This window comes from Lynx canadensis, chromosome E2 (assembly GCF_007474595.2).
Source record: "Lynx canadensis isolate LIC74 chromosome E2, mLynCan4.pri.v2, whole genome shotgun sequence".
NCBI classification, from domain to species: Eukaryota; Metazoa; Chordata; class Mammalia; order Carnivora; family Felidae; genus Lynx; species Lynx canadensis.
In genome coordinates this window covers 49,563,109-49,581,650 of record NC_044317.1, presented here as the reverse complement: position 1 = coordinate 49,581,650, position 18,542 = coordinate 49,563,109, and the positions used below count along the sequence as shown (strand labels likewise).

General features: G+C 42.8%; 1 protein-coding gene across 9 annotated transcripts; it reads right to left on the bottom strand.

Moving 5' to 3' along the window:
- Positions 1 to 1,069: 1,069 nt before the first annotated feature.
- Positions 1,070 to 15,203, bottom strand: ZNF227 (zinc finger protein 227). Of its 9 annotated transcripts, none has more exons than XM_030298151.1 (7): positions 15,154 to 15,203; positions 14,480 to 14,642; positions 12,199 to 12,268; positions 11,693 to 11,947; positions 9,205 to 9,331; positions 8,029 to 8,151; positions 1,070 to 4,215 (listed from the first exon to the last, which is right to left on the bottom strand). In XM_030298151.1, the coding sequence occupies exons 4-7, from the start codon at positions 11,798 to 11,800 to the stop codon at positions 2,099 to 2,101; spliced, it is 2,475 nt and encodes an 824-aa protein (XP_030154011.1). In that variant the 5' UTR covers positions 11,801 to 11,947; positions 12,199 to 12,268; positions 14,480 to 14,642; positions 15,154 to 15,203; the 3' UTR covers positions 1,070 to 2,098. The 9 variants fall into 9 exon arrangements, with proteins under 9 accessions (XP_030154011.1, XP_030154016.1, XP_030154013.1 ...); XM_030298156.1 differs by having other exon boundaries at positions 11,693 to 11,754; XM_030298153.1 differs by lacking the exon at positions 15,154 to 15,203 and adding an exon at positions 14,963 to 15,132.
- Between the last annotated feature and the right edge of the window lie 3,339 nt (positions 15,204 to 18,542).

The following is an 18,542-nucleotide window of genomic DNA, read 5'->3' as shown; positions in this document are numbered from 1 at the left end:
TCATGATCTCACAGTTCATGGGATCAAGACCCGCATCAGGTTCTATGGTGACAGTGCAAAGCCTGTTTGGGATTCTCTCCCTCTCTCTCTGTCCCCTATTCACCCGTACACTCTCTCTCAAAATAAATAAATAAACTTAAAAAAAATGAGCAAACAGTACAGATATTGGCTAACATATGCTGAGGAAATGATGATGGTAGAAAACCACTCTTTTGCAACCATCAGTAAGTCGATTTAGGCCACATTTAGCAACGGATGCTAAAACTAGCGGACAAAAATTTGTTGAAAAACAAGCTATTTAAGAACCAGAATATACCTCCCCACAAAGTACTAATTACAAAGGTAAAAATGGTAACTTTGCAGTGGAAAAACCCAGCTTACCTACCTTAATCGAGTTAACCAAGTTAACATCACCTATAATAGGACTAACATACCATGTTTCCTTATGGGATATACCAAGGACACATCACTTGTGGAATCCTTATGCCAAAAAATGCATAATTTAAATCCAATAATGAGAAAACCTCACACTAATCCAAATTGTATAACACTCAAAAATATCAAGGTCATTAAAAATAAACAGTAAGGCAGTGATCCAGATTAAAGGAGTCTAAATGAAATGTATAAACCTTGACTAGATTCTAAACCAGAAAGAATGTGATGCATTATCAGGACAACTGATAAAATTTGAATAAGGTTTGTAAGTTAAATAGTATTATGTATCAGTATTAAATTTTCCTGATCACTATACTTGTAGCTGTGTAAGTAAATTAAACATCCTTGTTCTTAGCACATACACTGATGTATCTAGCTGCAAGGGGCAAGAGGTCTGTAACAAACTCATGGTTAAAAATTCTATGTGTGCAGGGACACCTGGGTGGCTCAGTCGGTTGAGCAGTTAAGCATCTGACTTTGACTCAGGTCATGATCTCATGGTTTGTGAGTTTGAGCCCTGCATCAGACTCTGTGCTGACAGCTTGGAGCCTGGAGCCTGCTTTGAATTCTATGTCTCCCTCTCTCTCTGCCCCTTCCCCACTAGTACTCTGTCTCTCAAAAATAAATAAACATTAAAAAAAAAATTTTAAGTTCTATGTGTACATACAGATATCAATATGTGTGTATATACACACATTCACATACAAGGAGAGAATGATTCAAACATGTTAACTCATCAATCTGAATAAAGGGAATACAAGAGATGTTATAGAACTTACATTTTTTGGAAAGTTTGATATTATTTCAAACTAAGAAATTTAAAGAAATGCAAAAATACATATGAAACAAAATATCATCATTTAGCGATAACCAGAAATACCTATTCATCTATACCTTTTCTAATGAGATCACACAAAACCCCATGCCTTGTTTTTTTCAGGTTAATATATTCTGGACATCTTCCAATATCCCAAACTACAAATTTACCTTTTCCCATCTGATGTTTGCATAGTGTCCTACTGGATTAATAAATCATAAAATACTCTATCCAACTGATTGTTTCCTATTATAAACAATGATGCAATGACCATTTTTTTTTATACATCTGTAGCAAATACAAATTTACTTCTGAAGATCAAAGCTTCATCCCAGGGGATCTATTCCTTAATTTTAATCCAATATACCATATGAAATAAAGCAATCATAGTATGAATTCTTGGTTATAGGAAATTTAAGTCAGTAATTTTATTCACTTTTCACAGCTTTACAGCTTTAGTAAAAATAATGGTCACTGTAAATAAGTATAAAATATAAGTTAAAGTAATCCAGAAACCTCCCTGACCACCCCCACCCCCCACCAAAAAACTAGCTAGTATATATATGGCAAATATCCTTTTCACACAGTATCTTTAGGCATGTATTTACTTTTAAAGACTATAGCAGATGGATCTTGCCAAGAGGGTTACAAGCTATTCCTCCCCCTTAATATTAGTTCCATTCCTGGCATTATGGTTCCACGTCATCATTTTAATGGATGTTAGAGAGATTCCATCTGAAGAAATCTCTTTCCACTCTCAATACTTGATAGTTTATCACCAGCAACGACCCTCCAAATATGTGACGACGTACATCCTGACAGAAGCCATTAAGACATTCTTCACTTTTAACGATTCTTGCCAGTGTGGACTTTCTGATGGTACGTGAGACGTGAAGGGTGACTGAAGTCCTTACCACATACATCACATTTGTATGGTTTCTCACCAGTGTGTACTCTCTGATGGGCTTGAAGACGCGAACTCTGACTGAAGCTCTTACCACACTCTTCACATTTAAATAGTTTTTCCCTAATGTGAACACTCAGATGGACTCTCAGATTTGAGGGGAGACTGAAGGCCTTACCACACTCTTCACACCTATGGGGTTTCTCTCCCGTATGGACCCTCTGATGATGGCGAAGGTTCAAGCTCCTCCCAAAGCCTTTCCCACACTCCTCACATTTGTAAGGTTTTTCTCCAGTGTGGCCTCTCTGGTGGTATATAAACTGTGAACTGTATCTAAAACCCTTTCCACAGACATCGCATTTGTATGGCTTCTCCCCAGTGTGGACTCTCTGATGGGACTGAAGACCAGAGGACTGACTGAAGCCCTTACCACATACACCACATTTGTACGGTTTCTCTCCAGTATGGACTCTCTGATGTACCCGAAAGTCTATGGCCTGACTGAAGCTTTTGTCACACTCCTCGCATTTATAGGGTTTCTCTCCAGAGTGGACTCTCTGATGAGCATGAAGATTTGATCGCCAGCTGAAGCCCTTCCCGCACTCCTCACATTTATACGGTTTTTCTCCAGTGTGAATTACCTGGTGCAGTTTAAGATTTGAGCTGTAACTGAAGTCCTTACCACACACATCACATTTGTATGGCTTCTCTCCAGTGTGGACTCTCTGATGGGTTTGAAGCTTTGATGACTGGCTGAAGCCCTTCCCACACGTTTCACATTTGAATCGTTTCTCCCCAGTGTGGACATTCTGATGGACTTGAAGATTAGAAGCCTGACTGAAGCCCTTCCCACACTCCTTACACTTGTAGGGTTTCTCTCCTGTGTGAACTCGGAAATGGATATGAAGATCTGTGTTACGGGTAAAGCCCTTCCCACACGCCTCGCATTTGTATGGTTTCTCTCCAGTGTGGACTCTCCGATGGCATATTAGCGGTGAATTATGACTGAAGCCCTTACCACAGACGTCACATTTGTAAGGCTTCTCCCCAGTGTGGACCCTCTGATGTATGTGATAGTGTGCAGCCTGAGTGAAGCCCTTACCACACTCCTCACATCTGTAGGGTTTCTCACCCCTGTGGACCCTCTGATGAACACGAAGATTAACACTCCAGCCGAAGCCCTTACCACACTCTTCACATTTGTATGGTTTTTCTTCAGTGTGGACCCTCTGATGGCATTGAAAATTTGAACTCTGGCTAAAGCACTTACCGCACTCTTCACATTTGTAAGGTTTCTCTCCGGTGTGAGTCCTGTAATGAATGATAAGGCCTGTGCTGCTACTGAATCCCTTGCCACAACTGTCACATCTGTAGGGCTTTTCCCCTGTGTGGTTAGACTGATGAGGATGAAAAGCGCTCTTACCGAAGCAATCGCCAGGTTCATGACATTTATTGTGTTTCTCTCTTGGGCGAATTCTCTGAAGAGCCTGCAGGTGTGGCCACCGCCTGGAGCATTTCTCTCCTGGGTGAACGTTGTGAAGTGGAAGCACTGAGCTATAACTGAAACCCTTTCCACACTCACGACACGGAAAGAGATCCCCTCCTGGGGGTACGTGTCGACTGAAACCATCGCAAATGCTTTTGCCGCATTCATTGTATTCATAGGGTTTCTGTTCTGTGCCAGTGCTAATACAATCACTAAGTGATTGCTTCACGAAGGCCTCACATATACTCAGGTTATTTTTCACATTTACTTGCTGACCTCTATTCTGCTCCGGTGACTCACGCGGGTAGGTGTTCCCACAAGAATCCTGAGTTCTCAAAATAGATACACCTGCAGTGTAACTGGAGCTACCTGCTTTAGGATTCATTCCATTATTCTCACTTGCAGAAACCTGAACAGAATCACCGTGGAGTAACTGGGAACGCTTCCTCTGAAGACAGCTGGTTAAATCACTTGCCACCTGCTTCCAGATTTGCCAGCAGGATAGTTCTTCGTGTGAAAGGTATTTTAATGCAACTTTTCGAAGAGTCTCCACCTCCTTTTGATGCTTGCTGCCTATAAGAAAAAGCAATATTCAGAGATAAGGACAAGTGAATGCTTAGGTCCAGAAACGTCAGGATTTCACATATAGGCCCTACGATAAGGCCTCCACAAACCATGGGGAGGGTCACGTCTATACAGTATCATGTAACCTTTTATGTGTTTCCATGCAAGTGGAAGCAAAAAATGGGGTCAACAGACTCTTAGCCACTAAGTGTAAATGTAACCCATTTTAGAACCATAAATTTCACAGATTAAAAGGAGAGCTTTAAGTTTGAAATCAAATGGCTGCAGGGCAACAAAGACAAGCCACATTCTATCCTCCAATAACATCAATTAAAAGCCTACTCACCTTTGCCCTAGTAGGCTTATGGTAAGAGGCATCCTCCCCAGTAAGATTAAAAAAGCTTATAGGCATTAAATAGTATTTTAGGTCCTGGCAGAAATCACACATAGTAAGGACACCACTTACTATGAACAAGTGGTGAAACAAGTATGAAATGCTTGTTTCAAAAAAAAAAAAAAGAAAAGAAACAGAAAGAAATGCTTGTTTCAGTTCTAAACACACACCTAAATATTATATTTATGCTGGATAAAGATGTAAAATATCTGATCGAAGGTCATGGCTAAAAATGTATGGAAGCCACTGGCTTAAAATGTTTGAGTGGGGCTGGGTACCAAAAGTCCTTCATTAATTTGCTTCAGCGGAAAGTTACATTCTAATAACATAAGCTGAAACATCTCAACAGGTATATACACACTTCTAGGTATGTTAGGTGAAGATGTCCATGTCCTAATCCCTGGAACCTGTATGTTCATGTATGTAGCAAAAGGGCTTTAGATCTGATTAAATTAAGGATCCTGAGATGGGGAAGTTATCCTGGATTATGTGGATGTGTCCAAAGTCATCACAAGGGTCATTATCAGAGGGAGGTGGGAGGGAACGGTCCCGGGCCTCACCCTATGCATCTCTGCCTTTTGCTGGTTCGGATTTGTATTCTTTTCGGGGCACCTGGCTGGCTCAGTCGGTTGAGCACGTGACTCAATCTCGGGGTGTGAATTCAAGCTCCACGTTGGGTGTAGAGATTACCAAAAAAAGAAAATCTTTTAAAAAATAAATAAATAAATAAAAAGGCTGAACCTCACTACTGAGGCTAAGTCTGCAGGTGAAAACAAGACCCAGTGAAGGGAAGCAAGTATCCAACATCCTGAGCGCATCAACCATGAAGCGACATAGGAAGGGAAAAGGACAAAAGAAGGGGTACATCCATCACTCGCTCACAGAATTCATTGCGTTTGTATTCCTTTGGCTATAATGCAGTTATAATTGTAAGTATAGAGCTTTCCTGTGTTCTGTCATTTTAGTGAATGCCAGCTGGGTCCTAAGAGGGTGGCCCTGGAGAGCCCAGCTGGTGTCTGACGTCTTGGTGGGTGGTCTCGTGGAGGTCTGTGCCCTTAACCTGTGACGCTGGAGCTAACTTCGGGTGTTTCATATCAGGACTCACTACAGCATGTCAAAAGGCTTCTCACATTACTCTATGAGCTAGTTAATATCACTAGGATGCAAATTACACTGGAAAATTTAGAAAGGCTGTAATTTTCTTTCCTGTCAGGACCCTTCTCATGTCCACAGGTACGTATACCAGTCTTCTGATGCCTGGAAATGTCCAATTTGAAATTAATGAACATCTACCATATATGCGTTCTGTGATCGTTTAGGTGTTAGCGAGAGGGGCAGGCGCTCAGCTGGGAAGCTGGTGGCTTCCATTCATATGTAGACAACCTGAGCCTCTTCCCTGAGAACTGATGAACTGAAATGCCTTGCATCCTTGGCACTGATAATTTCTGATAGTTTAGTTATCCATTCTGATAACCGGGAATAGCTTTTATCTTCTAAGTTTACTCAGTATAAATCTTTACATATTCCAAGACATCTTAGAAATGAGAACTATGTTAGACATTCACTGGGAGATGATGTTCCAGACAATCCATTAGTCACATTAGTGTGCTCTAAACCTATGAGCCACCTCTAGAAGTGACGGAGATGGGATGCCCACTTGTCTCCAGTATCTGTAAGCTTTTTGTTTTTAAGAATCTACAAAAATAGGGGCGCCTGGGTGGCGCAGTCGGTTAAGCGTCCGACTTCAGCCAGGTCACGATCTCGCAGTCCGTGAGTTCGAGCCCCGCGTCGGGCTCTGGGCTGATGGCTCGGAGCCTGGAGCCTGTTTCCGATTCTGTGTCTCCCTCTCTCTCTGCCCCTCCCCCGCTCATGCTCTGTCTCTCTCTGTCCCAAAAATAAATAAAAACGTTGCAAATAAAAATTTAAAAAAAATTTAAAAAAAAAAAAAAAAAAAAAAAAAAAAAAACCTGTAAATGAAATCTATTAAAAAAAAAAAAAAAAAAGAATCTACAAAAATAAGCCCTTTAATTTGTCCTCTTGTGACCCGCAAAGAGCACTTTAGCACAGTTTTTGTATGTGGGGCATGGCTGCAAAATCCTGAAACATGCTGATGGTGAAGAGGTCAAAAAACCTTTGAGACAAGGTGACAGCAAATGCTACAAGATTTGTTAAAAGACAGACTTGGTCTATTATGCAAAACTGAGAAGTGACAATACTTAGGGTCGGCATTCCTGAGGTTGAGTCTGCATGTGAAAACGAGACCCAGTGAAGGGAAGCAAGTATCCAACACCCTGAGCGCATCAACCATGAAATGACATAGGAAGGGAAAAGGACAAAAGAAGGGGTACATCCATCAGTCACTTGCAGAATTCATCGCCTAACTTATCATGTTTGCAGACAAGCTACTGTTTCGTTTTCAGGCAGAGGGAGAGCCTATGAATTTACTTGATCTGGGAATATCTAATTTTTAACTTCTAAATGGGTAGAACTGAGAAATATGCCAATTAAAGAGAAAGGACACTAGGGGAGAGAAAGGAAAGGAGATCGAAGAGTGAAGTGAAAGGTGAAGGAGAGAGAGAGGGCAGGAGAAAGGAGGGCGGTAAAAGGCTGGGCAGGAAAGTAATCAGCCTGTCTGAGGACATGGACAAGGCATTCTTCCCATCCGGGAAAGGCTGCTATTGAAAGGCTGGTATTGTAGCTCACTTCTACAAGAACAGTAACTAGGTAACTGACTTACTCACTTAACAAGCACGTATGGGATCACCTTCTGTGCAGAAGGCCCACCCGAGGCTTTGAGTAGACACAGCAGATAAAACTGCCCAAATTCCTACTTCCTGGAGAGATAGAGGACGCACAAGTAAATAAAACTGTGTTACCAGGTCAGGAGGTGATCGGTGCTTAGACACAAAATAAGGCAGGGTGAGGGGATGGAGAAGGGAGAGGATGACACATTAAACAGCAGACACAGAAGGCCTAGCTGATGTAGGTGAAACCCGAGCAAAGACCTGAGTAAGGGAGTGGCTGCGGACTCTATGCCCAGGCAGAGGGGGAGGCAGCCAAAGGCCCTGAAACAGCAGATGACACTCCAAGGGGGCCAGGACACCAGGGATGATGGAATCCAGGGTAAAAGCAAGGCTGATCATAGAGGAACCTGGTGAGGCATCCAGATGAGGTAGGGCCGTGCAGGCCACTGTGAGGACACGGAGAGAAATGGGAAGTCTCTGGAGGGTTTTCAGCAGGGGAATGGCGTGATCCCACTTGCTCCCTAAAGAATCACTCAGGTCCCATGTTAAGAACAGATGATAGGAGTGCAAGGGAGGAGGCAGGGAGACCAATGTGGAGGCTGCTTTCCCAGTCCAGGCAAGGGACGACAGTACTGGGACAAGAGTGGTAATCACGGGCGTGGTGAGAAGCAGATTAGCTGGTACCTGAAGGAACAGCCACATGGTTCTCACTGGAATATCCATTTCTTTGGGTTTCTCTTTCCATCATCCAAAGCTTTTCTTCTGCCTCCAACTGGGACATCATATCTGGCTTGAAGGGAAGATGTCCTATGAAAAAGCAGATATATATTTTTAAGATGAACACAAAGCTGTATTTTTGTCCAAATTCTACAGTCCTTAGAACCTCTAAGTGACAATTTAAGAACTTTTTTGATCACAAACCGTAAGAAATGGATGGAGGTCATGACCTAGTCCGTGTCTGGACAGAGATAAAATTAGATCTAGCCAATGGCTGTTCTCATCCTATTTCCCACTCTCACACCACTCACTGCAAATGGTCAGTTTGTGCCTCAACGTGAGCAGGTCTTGATAAGGAACTTTGATGGTTTCTGCCCTTATTCTTGTTTATTCTATTTCACTGAAAAATAAAATTCCAGTACAATGTATTAATTCCATGACCCACCAATGGGTCACAGCCATAATCTGAAAGATAAAGTATTTGCAAAACATAGAAGCCAATTTATAATTTATAATTCCCATTTATAGTTAATTTTTTTTAATTTTGTTTTTAATGTTTATTTATTTTTGAGACAGAGGCACAAAGCACGAGCAGGGGAGGGACAGAGAGAGAGGTAATACAGAATCTGAGGCAGGCTCCAGGCTCTGAGCCGTCAGCACAGAGCCCAATGCAGGGCTCGAACTCACGGACCGTGAGATCATGACCTGAGCCGAAGTCGGACGCTCAACTGACTGAGCCACCCAGGTGCCCCTCATTTATAGTTAACTTAAAGAGGATTTCTCAACTGCGGCACTATGAATATTGTGGACCAGCTACTTCTTTGTGGTGGGGGTTGTCCTACACGCTGTAGGTTTAGAAGCATTGGCAGCCACTAGGTGGCAGTAGCACCCCTCCCCTCTAGTTGTGACAATCAAAATAGTCTCCAGACATTGCCTAATGGGGGGGGGGGGGGGGGGGATCATCCCTGGACAGAACTTTGCCTGAGCAGAAAGACCAGGAAAAACTATGCCTGCAGTCCCAGGGATTAGAAAAACTTGCGCTTTCAAGTTCAGGGAACCATTTTAAAAGGTCCAAAGCTTTGAAATGAGGACACGGGCTCTCAGTAGGGGTGAGGTTCAGTGTCACAGTGCGCCTGTTCTCACCCACTGAAAGCAGGTTCTCGAAGTTCTCCACCATCACATCTCGGTACAGCTTCCTCTGGGCAGAGTCCAGCAGTCCCAGCTCCTCTATAGTGAAGACCACAGCCACGTCCTTGAAGGTCACTGCCTCCTACGACATCAAACACACACAACCTCGATCCCATAATCTCCACTGGAAAAAAGCCAGGATTGAAAAGGGTAAAGAGGATTACCAAAAATCTTGTTGCTGATTTGAAGGGAACCCAGGCAGATTTCAGTCCCAGAGCTGTCCCCCATTCACCGTCCCCTCCCGATCGCCCCACAAAGCTTGGATTCTGTCCCTGCGATTTTCACAGGCCTTTGGCAGTCCTCCAGGACAGGCACACGGCTTTCTGTGTTCAATGCACATGCTGTATCCACCTGCGGCATTCACAGCTGGTGAAGGCACAGACTGAGTTCAAATTTCAAAGTTTTAATTACAGGACCTTGGGGGAAATTCCATAACTTGCCACTATCTCAATTGCCTCTTTTCTTTAATGGTGTCTAAACCACAAGGTGTTTGAAAACGTTAGATGAGTAAGTGCATGTAAACCACAGAGAGTGGTGCCTGGCACATCTCAAAGTGCTCAATAAATGTGAACAATTACTATTATACGGTCTCATTCCATTTTGCAACCAGAGACTCTAACATTCCTTAGAATTTATGATTTGTCTTTAATCAATACAAATCATGTATAATTAGTTCCAGATTTTTATTTTGTATTTATTTTTTCAGTTCATTTATTTTGAGAGAGGGAGAGCATGCACACCCGAGTTGGCGGAGGGGCAGAGACAGAGGGAAAGAGAATCTTAAGCAGGCGCCACACCCAACATGGAGCCCAACACAGAGCTCGATCTCACGACCATGAAATCATGACCCGAGCCAAAATCAACAGTCAGTCACCCAACCGACTGAGCCATCCAGGCGTCCCATAGTGACAGATTTTTAATTTTAATCAACGCTGCAAAGACCCTTTTACAGAGATTTTGGTTAAGAGCAGCAATTGCAAAGTCACAGAATAAACACTTCCAGATTTTTCAAAGAATAGCAGATTTCCCTCTCAAAAGGTTTTCCCAGTTCACCTTTCATGCAAGAGTACAAGTGTTCCTGAATCTCTAGACTCTGGCCAAAGAGGACAGAACTCCTGTTTAAAAAAATCTCCGACAACCTAAGTGATAAATACACAGAAAGACTTTGTTCACATCTGCATACGTTTACTTATGAGTGACCATTATTTTCTCCATAAATTTGCCTTTTTTAACACTCCATTTCTTTTTTTTTTTTTTTTTTTTTTTTTTTTAACGTTTATTTATTTTTTGAGACAGAGAGAGACAGAGCATGAACAGGGGAGGGGCAGAGAGAGAGGGAGACACAGAATCTGAAACAGGCTCCAGGCTCTGAGCTGTCAGCACAGAGCCCGACGCGGGGCTTGAACTCACGGACCGTGAGATCATGACCTGGGCTGAAGTCGGACGCATAACTGACCAAGCCACCCAGGCGCCCCAACACTCCATTTCTTTTACTCATATACCAATTAAGTTTTTCTTTATCATACTAGTCTTTTTTTTTTTTAATGTTTATTTATTTTTGAGAGAGAGAGAGAGAGAGAGAAAGACAGAGCATGAGCAGAGGAGGGGCAGAGAGAGACAGAGACGCAGAATCTGAAGCAGGCTTCAGGCTCTGAGCTGTCAGCACAGACCAGAGCCCGACACAGGGCTCAAACTCACGAACTGCAAGATCATGACCTGAGCTGAAGTCACACATTTAAACAACTTAGCCACTCAGGCGCCCCCTCTTACTAATCTTAATAGAGTTATTAAGCCTTTCTTTAATGTATGTAAGTACAGCTGACCCTTCAACAAGGGTTTGAACTGCATGGGTCCACCCTATATACAAATTTTTTACAGTACTGTAAATGTATCCTCTCTTAAAATTTTCTTAATAATGTTTTTTTTCTTCTAGCTTATTTTATTGTAAGAACATAGTATATAACATATACAAAATATGTACTAATCAACTGTTTATGTTATTGGTAAGGCCTCTGGTCGACAGTACGCTTAAAAGATAAGTTTCTGAAGAGTCAAAAGTTAATATGTGGATTTTCAACTGTGCAGGGGGTTCAGCATAGTTTGAGGGTCAACTGTAGATCCCACCAATGCCAATACTGCAAATACAGAGTTAAGAATGCAAGTGAAAAAGGAATGCGGGAAAGTGCAAAGAGCTGGTTTGTAAGCAAAGCAGGAGTGTACATTACTTTTGTCTATTTCAAATTGCTATTACTTTTTTCAGAGATCGTTTTGTGAAATAATAAAGATAAAACAGCACACACACATGCACACAGAGTCTGGCCAGAACATGCACTCACAATCTGTTGTTTTCCACTAACCTTTCCAAGGAAGAGAAAAAAGGATGTGCCTAATCTCTGAAAGGTAAAAACACACCTTGGGAGCCACAAAAGAATGCCTTATTTACCTGAAACTTGGTCATTTTCTCCTGCTCCTTCTCGGAAAGGTCAGAGTCCTGAGAAGGCATAACTGGGGAAGGACAAAGAAGCCATGAGATGCAGGCCAGGGCGGCCATGAGCCCATGTGGATCTTTGCAGAAATTATACAAGAGTTCTCCTACTTCCAGGCAGTTGCAGTCACATCCAGCATGGTAAGGAAAGCATGGAGTAGATTCCAACTACTAATAAGTTTGTTAGTCAGGGGCCACTGGACAGTCAATAGCCTGCAGAATCAAACGCAGTAACGCTACTATAAGAATTTTCCATCCTGGGGACAGTAGGAAATGAAGGGCATTGTTAACAACATGTATAGGCTTAAAAAAAAAAAATGTGGTTCTAAGTCAAAGGCCTCGGTTTAAATCCTGGAAATGATACTTGCATCTATGTAATGTCAGGGGTGTTAAAGAAAACACTCTGTGCCTCACTGTGGTCATCTGCACGTGAGGACAGGATACGAACTGCAAATCATACTCACCTCATAAGGTTTTCCCCGGATTAACAGCAGATGGAAAGTTCAAAGAGCCAGGAATCCTTTTTTCCTGCACCTGCAAAAAAGCAGATGATACTTTGCATTATAAACTGTATTTGCACAGGTCTTTTCTCAAAGCAGCAAAAAACACCAGAAAAGTACCTGGACTTCATAATGCTCTCCTATGAAACTCACCTTTCTTCTCTGAAAATCCTAATTTTGACTTAAAATTTTCTCTCGGGGCGCCTGGGTGGCGCAGTCGGTTAAGCGTCCGACTTCAGCCAGGTCACGATCTCGCGGTCCGTGAGTTCCAGCCCCGCGTCGGGCTCTGGGCTGATGGCTCAGAGCCTGGAGCCTGTTTCCAATTCTGTGTCTCCCTCTCTCTCTGCCCCTCCCCCGTTCATGCTCTGTCTCTCTCTGTCCCAAAAATAAATAAACGTTGAAAAAAAAAAATAAAAAATAAATAAAAAATAAAATAAAATAAAATTTTCTCTCACTTAACAACTCTTTCCCCGGGAGTGCCTGGTGGCTGGGTTGGTTAGACATCTGGCTCTTGGTTTCGGCTCAGGTCATGATCTCCTGGTTAGTGAGTTCTAGCCCTGTATCAGGCTCTGCGCTGACACGGCAGAGCCTGCTTGGACTTCTGTGTCTCCCTCTCTCTCTGCCTCTCCCCCACGCATGCTCTCTCTCTCAAAGAAAAAATAAAATAAACATTTAAAAAATAATAATTTGTTGCCCAGCTAGTAACATTTCGACACTGGTATTAGTTTTCTAAAAAGCATCATTTCGAGTCAATTTACTTCATGAAGTCAATAAAAGGCTTATTGGTAAGAGCCTTTTAATCCTATGTGCATAGAGATAAAGAAAGATACAAAATAAAAATCAAGAAACACAGAAGACAGATTGAGAGGCTCCAACATTTGTCCAATAGGAGTATGAGGAAAAGAGAATGAAAGAAATGGCAGAGAGGTCTTACTTCAAAAGATAATTGTGAGTTCATACATAGAAATTCTCAACAGTATAAATAAAAATACTCTCTTAAATCATACTGAAACTCAAGAATGCAAAGAACTAAAAAGTGTACGTAAATAAGAACTAAAAACAACAACAAAAATCCTTAAAGCTCCCAGAAAGAAAATACGGTTTACCTAACAGAAATGACCATTAGACTGACAGAATCAGGGAAACAGAATGGAGATGTGAAACAACTGAACGAGATCTCCAAAAGGAAGGAAAAAAAATAATGGTCAACCTTGAATTCTATGCTCAACAGAGTGACTACTGACACAAGGGAGGAAAAAAAAAAAAATTTCAGCTGAACAAAGATGAAGAACATTTATAACTAAATGAGCCCTAAAGAAGAAATGGTAAAATAACAAAACAACAACAAAAAAAACCCAAAACAAACAAAAAGACCCTTGTAAGTATGTTGGTAACGTCTTTGTGATTTAAAACAAACAAAAAGCCCAAGAAAGATCTGACCAATTTGGAGGGTGGTTAGAACAAAAATATAACCTATCCCACAGAACCTACCCTACAGTTTAAAAAAAAAAAAAGGGGGGGGGCGCCTGGGTGGCTCAGTCGGTTGGGCGTCCGGCTTCGGCTCAGGTCATGATCTCATGGTCCGTGAGTTCGAGCCCCACGTCGGGCTCTGTGCTGACAGCTCAGAGCCTGGAGCGTGTTTCGGATTCTGTGTCTCCCTCTCTCTCTGCCCCTCCCCTACTCATGCTCTGTCTCTGTCTCAAGAATAAATAAACATTAAAAAAAAAAAAAAAAAGGTGGTGGCGTTGGGGCGCCTGGGTGGCTCAGTCAGTTGAGCATCAGATTTCGGCTGGGGTCATGATCTCACAGTCTGGGTTCGAGCCCCACATCCGGCTCTGTGCTGACAGTGCAGGAGCGTGCTTGGGATTCTCTTTCTCTTCCTCTCTCTCTGCCCCTTCCCTGCTTGCTCTCGCTCTCTCTCAAAAAAAAGAAAACATTAGTCTCAGAGACAGATAACCGTTTTTTATCCCAAAGCAGTTGCGAGTAAGTAAAAGAGGAATAAGAAGAAAAGAGAGCAAAAGGAAGAAATGTAAAACGTGGTAAACTGAAAAATGAAGACATATTTAAAACATATGCGCGTGTGGTATAAAATCCACACTCACACCTACCAACGGGGAGATTAAACACCGGCAGGCTGATGCGACAAATATTTGCACATTTTCCTACTGCGAATTTACTGACTGAAAGAAACCTGATGAACTGAAAACAGAGGACAGGACAAGAAAGTGCCTTCGCTGGTACGTACCCGGGGCTATGCCGTGGGCAGCCAAGAAGTCCGTCCTTTCTCCCCTTTGCGACCCCAGGGACGCGGAAGAAAAGGACGCGGTGGGACGGCACGGCTGGCTCTGTCTCCGGGATCAAGCGTAGCGGACATCCCCAGGCGCTAGCGCGGGGTGCCTCGGAGCTTCCTAAAAGAGATCGATAGAGCTGGGGAAGACCTCGGTGCCCGGGACGATGACAGCAGGGCCACGCTGTCGATGCCCCTAGAGCCCTGAGCTCCCTGTCTTCACTGGGGCTTCCAGGCAAAGGGGCGCTGGTGACCGAATTACTCTATCACGAGCGAGAGCCAACCCGTCATCCCGTGCCCCGCCGTTCTAAGCTCTGGACACGTACGGTCTCGTTCAGTTGGAATCACAACCCTACCCAGTAGTTTCTCGCTCTCTCGCTCGCTCGCTACCGTACGGAGGAGGAAAGTAGAGCGCAGAGAACAACTCGCCGGGTATTGTACCGATAGAAGTAGCAGCGCTGCTCGGTAAGTGGGGGAGGAGAGCTGAGGGAATCCAAACTTCTGCCCTCCGTCTCTCGGCCTCCGCCGGCGGCCGCGACTCCTCCATCCTAAAAAGGCCGCCTTGGTAGCGACTAGTCCCACGCTCAGGCCGAAAAGGCTCGGAGGGGTGGGGGGGAGCAAGGCTGACTCACCTCCCGACCGAAAAGATGGTGGCAGCCTCGCTTTTCCGGGGCGGAAGTGCCTCTGCCTACACGGCGCCCCAGAACTACACTTCCCGGAAGCCCCAGGGGGAACAGGCGGTGCAGCGGCCCCTTGTTTCCGGAAAGAGTTAAGGACTACATTTCCCAGAAACTCCAAGAGGAGGAAGAACTTTGCCCGCCCGCCTTAGGCCACTCCCTTCCCTCCTAGCAAATCTCCCAGCTAGTAAGGCGAGGACTACAATGATCAGAAACCGCTTTATGGCTTCCCATTTTGCCGCCCTAAAGCTGTTCTGTGACGCCAGTGAAACTGAGTTTTTCCCACTGACAAACAAAACGCAATTAGCAACTATTTGAAGAGTCAGAGACTTAAAAACAGTTTGTAACAAGATCACGTGATCCTTTAATAACGAAACTGTACCTACTACTAGACGTGAGAAAACGATAGCCTTTATTTTGCAGTTTCAGACACTTTTTAGATATAAAAACGAATGAAAGACCAAAAACAAAAAATGAAGGCAAAACGTATTGTAGATTTCAACTTTTGTGAATATCACAAATAATTAAGAACTTGGCTGCTGAGGACAGCCAGGCATACTCAAGAGCAAAAAGACAAGCTTCAGCATATTTGTATGATCAATTTCCCAACCGGGGGGGGGGGGGTTGTAAACATTCCTCAGAGAAATTTCCGAATTTGAGGATGAATACATTATTAATTAGATTTTTATGCAACAGTCACTGTAAAACTCTTGTTTGCTGATATCTATGATAGAACAGATGTTTCAAAGAAATGAGGGTGGAGAGCAGAGAGGAATACCTAAAAATATCTACGTATCCACTACAATATATGTTTGCATTTCTTATTTACTGAACATGTTAGGCAGGAAAATAGGCATGAGCGACAGGAGGATGGACCTTAGATGTCCCGACAGAGACCCCCAACCAAGGACCGCCCAGGGACCACCCCATTCCATCCACCTAGCGGTAGGTTTGCGTTACAACATCCCAGCAGAGGAAGAGTTAAGTTTGTTGCACTTGTGCAGAAAGCAGCCTGTTGTCCTTATTTAGCTTAGATCTCTAGAAATATGAATAGAAATAATGTTGCGGTTTCCTTCCCCTGCAAGCATTTCGAATACATATTGGGAAAGGACATGTGTAGCTAATTAGCATGTAATCCAGGCCCGTCAATCAAATGTTGAGATCCAAGGACCCTCCAAAAGAAAAAATTGATATAAGCACATAGCCCAGAGTTTCTGTGGGGCCATTCCTTCTGTTATACACCGTTTCTTGTGAAGTACTTTGTGCATGCTAGGGACTATTCCAAACACTTGAGACTCTGGGATTCTCCATTCACAACTGTCTTTTTGAGGTAAATACTATAATTTCCTCCATTTTACAGTTTAGGAGGCAGAGGCAGAGGAAGGGTAAGTACTTTGTCCACGATACTAAATTAGTAAGTGCCAGTGCCAGGTTTCAAAATTTGGCATTTGACACCCAGAGCCTGAGTGCTAACCACTCATTAGGCACATCTTGTATAATCAACACGAACAGATACTTAATTTCAATCAATTTTTTGGCCTCCCTGATGCCAAAGAGATAGAACATAACATGGAAATTCAGTTATCTTCACCTGCATGTCTATCCAGTGCCCTCAAGGCAAGTCACACAAACAGGAATCTTCTATGTCGTTTTCCTCTTCAAACCCGTCTTCCACTCATGTCCGGCCGTGGTGAATAACTTGTACTCCTACAAAAAGCCTCTTTGTATCTACTGTTCATTACATCACACCCCACTGTTCTATTCCCTTCTAGGGCTTAGTCTTCATCTACAGCTTAAATCTTCCCTGTTCCCATAAGACTTCTTGTGGGTTTTGTCTCATACATGAATAAAAGCCGTGTGTAATAACACAGACTACAGATTTGGAATCAGGCTGCCTGGGTTAAAATTCAGTTCTTCCACTTATTCTGTGAACTCTGTTCCATTTTTATTCACTTGCAAAATGGAAATAATACTATGACTGATATGATAAACAAATTAGTAACTACACTGAAGGGCACTGGAAACTCTACCTGACTCATAACCACCATATAAAAAGCAAATATTGGGGCGCCTGGGTGGCGCAGTCGGTTAAGCGTCCGACTTCAGCCAGGTCACGATCTCGCGGTCCGTGAGTTCGAGCCCCGCGTCGGGCTCTGGGCTGATGGCTCAGAGCCTGGAGCCTGTTTCCGATTCTGTGTCTCCCTCTCTCTCTGCCCCTCCCCCATTCATGCTCTGTCTCTCTCTGTCCCAAAAATAAATAAACATTGAAAAAAAAATTAAAAATAAATAAATAAATAAATAAATAAATAAATAAAAAGCAAATATTATCCTCAGGTGACGGGAAACATGAATAAGGGATGAGTGGTTTAGCAACTTTGCTTTAAGATCATTAAAATTAAGAGCAGGGCGCCTGAGTGGCTCAGTTGGGCATCCAACTCTTTTTTTTTTTTTTTTTTTTTTGAGAAAGAGAGAGAGAGAATCCCAAGCAGGCTCTGCAGTAGTAGTGGGGGGCTCAAACTCAAGAAATGTAAGATCATGACCTAAGTCTAAATCAAGAGTCAGACGCTTAGCCAACTGAGCCACCCAGGCACCCCAAACTCTTTATTTCAGCCCAGGGCATGATCGCAGGGTCATGGGATCAAGACCCACATTGAGCTCCACGCTGATAATGGAGCCTACTTAAGATTCTCTCTCTCCCTCTGCCCCTCTCCCTGGCTTGTTCTTTCTCTAAAGTAAATAAAAAAAATAAAATAAAATAAAATAAAATAAAATAAAATAAAATAAAATAAAATGAAATAAAAATAAATTTTTAAAAAGAACTATTTCCTATGTTTGTTTTAATGTACAGCATTGAGATTAAAAACACAGACTTGAGGCTGTAACACCTTGGGCTCGAATGGCAGTTCTGCCTCTTAAAGCGTTAAGTTTTGGGCAAACAGTGTAAACTCACAAAGAGTAAACGAAAAAGAAAAAAAATAATTTTCCTTGTCCTAAAGATGCATTTTCTCTGCCCTTTTTCTTAGAGCATTTCCATAGGAAACCCAGTGCTTTTTGGATCTTTTTTCTGACCTTTAAATACATATGTAAATCTTGTTAGAGGCTAAGTAACTTCTTACCAAGTTTCCAGAAGTGTTTTTCAAAGGTCTGGGTTTTGTCCCTTTTAAATGTAAATGTCCGGGCAAATAATCTAGTGTCCCTATCACTGTGGGAGTTTAACCAAGGTTTCTTTCTCTGCTAGCAGGGGAGATAAGATACATTTCATTATTCCCTCGGATAAGGTCAATTAACTAAGAAAATTCCCAAGAAAAATTAGCATAAATTTATCAACGAATTTGCAGCAAATG